The sequence below is a fragment of the Polistes canadensis genome, unplaced genomic scaffold (genome assembly GCF_001313835.1).
Source record: "Polistes canadensis isolate GaletaPanama2010 unplaced genomic scaffold, ASM131383v1 scaffold_142, whole genome shotgun sequence".
Taxonomy (NCBI): domain Eukaryota; kingdom Metazoa; phylum Arthropoda; class Insecta; order Hymenoptera; family Vespidae; genus Polistes; species Polistes canadensis.
The window spans coordinates 26,731-31,420 of record NW_014569689.1 but is presented as its reverse complement, the minus strand read 5'-3'; the positions used below and the strand labels follow the sequence as shown (position 1 = coordinate 31,420).

Sequence of the window (4,690 nt, the reverse complement as noted above, 5' to 3'; positions counted from 1 at the left end):
GAATAAAATCGAAGGAATATATTTTATGGGATAATTATAATTTGTCTCTATTATATAGAATTATTATTATTATATAGTTTATTTGTGTTTATTATATAGAAATATAATTGAGACAGGAATGACAGCAGCAACAACACACAACACACACACACCCAACACCCTGTACCACCCCTTCTCAAAAAGTATTCTCTTTTTTTTATTAAATGGAAATATTGGAAAAAAACAAACGGCTTACCCATGAGAAACATCGTACATGATCCTCCCCTCCGAAGAGAAAAGCACCGATAACACCGTAACACCAATCGCTCATAAAACTCCAATAATTTTATCCACCGATGAAGAATAATAACTGACACACACACACACACGCACACGCACGCACACTGTTTAGATTATGCACTGTTTTTTTAAACGGTTTTGTGATTTGTAGTGTTGTGTCAAGTGTAAACAAAATTTATGGTGCAACCAAAATCAATCCTTTTTTCCTTTTTCAATGAGACGTCGTCATCCGATGAACCTAATAAATTGTTAGGGGAAAAAAAAGCACACACACACAATTTTTCTTATTTTATTTTTCGTTAAACCCCATGGGGTAAGATTCTCAACAACAAAAAAAAGCAGGAAATATTTAATAATAGGAAAATAAGAACAAAACAAAGTCAATTACAATTATAAAATAACACTTTCCGTATTATTTTTAATAAAATAAGATGACGATAATCTAACAGAAAAAAGAAAAATAAAATATAATTACGAATAACCATCACTGGAATCAAACAGATCACAAATTTTAGATACCAGAACAAAGTGCATCAAACAAACAAACGAAAAGAAAAGAAAAATCCCTCAAAAAAAACAGTAGTATACAGAATAAAGACAAAAGGAAAGAAAAATAACGATGATGGATAGGATAGGATAAGATAAAGGGTTTGGAATTGGGGGTTGAATTATCGGAATACCTCGAAACTATCAGAACAACTGCCGCAACCGGTAAGAACACGACGCATAGCTAGCTAGCTAACCAGCTAGCTAGTGTTGAAAGCTAAGTCGAACGAACAGTAGCTGGTTGGTGTTCCTCGAAACGGGTTAGCTAGCTAGTTCCTTTCAACCCCGAAGATGAGGACTAGGTGGTGGTGGTGGTGGAAGTAGTGGTGGAAGTGGTGGAGAAGGTGGTGGATGAGAAGAGGAGAAAGAACTCCTGTGGCGTCTCTCGCGGTTAGTGTCAGCCCCGTGTCCTTCAGGATGAAGGAATGAGGGTGAGGATGAGGAAGAGGAAGAAGAGGAGGAGGATGAAGAACAGTGGGTGAGGACGCTGTCGTTGTTGCGCATCGACGAGGAACCATCTCTCGAATCCATTGGATCGTACAGGAATATCGGGGAAACAACGAGTGAGAGTTGGGGTGGTATGCTACACCTTCACCACCACCATCATCATCACCACTACTACTACTATCATTCGAGGGAAAACTAGGTCACACGGAATACCACCACCAGAATCAGTAAACCACCACCACCACCAACCAGCAGCAGCAGCAGCACCACTACCAGTACCAGCAACAGCACCAGCAACAGCAGCAGCAGCAGTTTGATGCTACCAAGCGGACTCTACCGGCACTGATTCTGCACTTTCAACTTAAAACACAGCCGCCATCCACGGGATTTTACTGGTAATTTCGAATCTACCCTTATCCATTGAATTTAAACACCCCTCACACTTCTTTCTTTCATTTTATCCTACGAAATTACAACCAACCTCTTCCCTTTCTTCATATAACTGGGTTTACAAAGTTTAAATACTTTTCGGGGGATGCAAATATCAAATTTAAACAGCTAACCTCTCTCCCTCCTCACCCCCCATCCCAAGGGTTGTCGATGGATTTTATATTTAATCGATCGATACTTTTTCTGGAGAAGAATTTCTAAATCAAATTATTAGGTTATCAGAATTGAATATAAATTATTATTTTTGATCGGAGGTTCTCGTTTGGTATTAGAATTTATTTGAAAAGTTATTGAATTTTTGTGTTCGATTATTATTTGAAAGTATGAATATAAATTTTGATGGATTTAATTTACTGGAGGGGAGGAGGAGGGAGGGAGTCCCAAGATAATTGCTTCCGTTTTCTGAATAAGACAATAATAAAACGTTATATAATGGAAAATAGAAGAGAGCATCCATCCCCTAAAATGAAACTGGGTCATAACAGAAGGAACGTCTAAAGTGGAGGGGGTAAAGAGAGAGGTAGAGAGAGAGAGGGATGATTTGGAAAACGGTTCTCTGTTTTACGATATTATGTCGCACGATGTGCCAATTGGGAAAAGTGGAAAATGGTTTTATTGACCGGTTTTACTATCAACCAATGTGAACGTTCCAAATTATCAAATGTTCTCGATAGGAAAGTTCTTATTTAGTCGTTAATACCTAAAGGGTTGGAAAATGGATGGAAAGTAGGTCAACGTGATGAGAGAATTAGAACGAATGTCTGATAGTATGTGTGTGTGTGTGCGTGTGTCAGGGAAAAAAAGAAAGGAAAATAAAATCAAATGAAATGAAAGTAAAATAGAAGAGGTGTTTTTTTTTTGTTTTTTTTTTTTCTAATGAAACGACAGATAATTCATGAGATTCGATTGCTATCACTGGTATTACTCAATTAAATATCGAGAAAACTAGTTTTTTTTTGTCTCTTAGAAAACCAGAATCCTTAAATTGGACAACTTGAAGTAATCGGTTCACATCTACGTTTACAATCAAACACACGCACACACGCATACATATATATATACGTTTAAACGTTTACGATCATTGGAAGAAAACAAAATTGATTAACCCCAGTCTCTCTCTCTCTCTCTCTCTCTCTCTCTCTCTTCTGTTAGATTATCGATTCGAAAATGGCGCCATAAAAAAAGCAAGGAGAGGAAAGAAAAAAATAGGAAAGGAAAGAAACAAACAAAAAAAATAGAAAAGATAAAAGAGGCCACACGTCATTGGTCGGTCGTAGTGGTCTCTCATAATCGTTAGGATTTTTTTTTTCTCTACCCCCCCCCCCTATTACTATTGGTAGATTTATACTAGTTTGTGTGTGTGTGTGTGTTAGATTGGTATAGTCTTTCAAATACATTTCCAAGAGTAACATCTTCGCGAATTGGATCGCAGCACTTAAGATTATGACTCATGAGAATCCGAGATCAGGTTTAAGGGATAGAAAAAAAGAAAATGAAAGATAATATATATATAATAATAATAATAATATAAGTATATTTGTGCAATAAAATTTCTGCAATGGAGTTAATGCAAGAAAAATATAAAAAAATAAAACAACATTCGAATGATAATTATATGTTTTCAAATCAGACATACAAAGTTGATAAAAATAATTTGTAGATTAATTACAAGAATAAAGTGTGTGTGTGTGTATTTTCAAATCACAATATATGATGATTAATATTCAATTTTATTTTTCTATTTAAATGTGCATTTATAATTATTAAAATACTAAACAACAACGTTTGAAAAATTAAAAGAACAAAATCTACGAAGTCACGTGGACAAAATTATAAACAATAAATTATTATATTAACTAGTTTGTGTGATCTCTTGAAAATGATCGAAAAAAAATAATTCCAAATAAAAGAAAAAGAAATTTTAAGAGAAACGAAGAGACAGATAGAAAACGACTAAACATATTTAACGATAATCATTTTTTATTTTGGATACAAATATTAACAAGATTAAAACAACTAAACAGGAAATTTATCTTTTACCAGAAGATAAGTGTTGTAACATCACTTGAAATGTTACTTTTAAACGAACCTTTCCTAATAAATAAAAAAAAAAGAAATCCAATCCGTAACCAATCGAATAAAACGTGTCAGACGAGAGAACAAATACAACAAGAACAAAAAAAAGAAATAAATAAAACAAATACGACGACGACAAGGGGGAAACAAAAACAAACAAAAAAAATGGTTTAAGATAAATCTAATAATTTGTCGTAACGATAAAAGGGTGGAAGTCGTCGTTACGGTACATGATTAATCGTTCTGCCGATAATACCATTGAACTAACACATATTCGCATAAGATTTCAGTATACACTATACATATATATAGATATATGCATGTTTAAATGCACATTGATATACTACTTTCTCTTTCTTTCTTTTATTTTCTTGTAAAAAGAAATAAAAAGGATGGAATGGGGTAAGGGTGGAGTGGGGAATGGGGTTAGGAGAGAAAAGATCGAGTGTAAGGTCGAACAAATGCATGAAAAGTCATGTGTAATTGGCATTTACAATTAGTCTTAACCATTGGTAATTAAGATGTATCGAGTTTTTGAAGAGAGAAAGGGGATAAAATAAACGTAAGATTGATTTACGAGTACGCGATCAAAACAAACACGTAACAATTTCTACGAGTTTTAATCTATACGATGAAAGTTAACGATCTGTTAACGTTTTTTAATCACTCTTTACTTACTTAAGTGTGTTTTCGTTTTTTGTTAATTACTTTATATTACTCTCTTGATTGTATTTTATTTTTATTTTTATTTTTATTTAATTTGATCGACTGTATTATTATTATTTTCTTCTGTCATTAATTGTAGAATACTATAGTTTGTTTTTCTATTTTTTTAATATATTATAATTATATATATTAATTATTAATTATATATATATAATATTATTATATA

The 4,690-nt window shown here is 33.3% G+C and overlaps 1 protein-coding gene and 1 long non-coding RNA gene across 6 annotated transcripts in view; one reads left to right on the top strand and one right to left on the bottom strand.

The window, feature by feature from the left end:
* LOC106788512 (GTPase-activating protein CdGAPr) overlaps window positions 1-4,690 on the bottom strand; it is a 42,542-nt gene that overhangs the window by 13,830 nt on the left and 24,022 nt on the right. The window contains exon 1 of one of the 5 annotated variants that reach the window (XM_014751830.1): window positions 960-1,040. The exons of 3 other annotated variants lie outside the window; for them this stretch is intronic. In XM_014751830.1, coding sequence (XP_014607316.1) covers window positions 960-1,007 — 48 coding nt within the window. In that variant the 5' untranslated portion in view covers window positions 1,008-1,040. Of the gene's footprint in view, window positions 1-235; window positions 587-959; window positions 1,041-4,690 lie in introns of those variants that run through there. One more of the 5 variants, XM_014751826.1, reaches the window with a different exon arrangement.
* LOC106788513 overlaps window positions 1,584-4,690 on the top strand; it is a 14,615-nt gene continuing 11,508 nt past the window's right edge. Inside the window, exon 1 of the long non-coding RNA XR_001381903.1 lies at window positions 1,584-1,667. This is a non-coding gene — a long non-coding RNA (uncharacterized LOC106788513). The remainder of the gene's footprint in view (window positions 1,668-4,690) is intronic.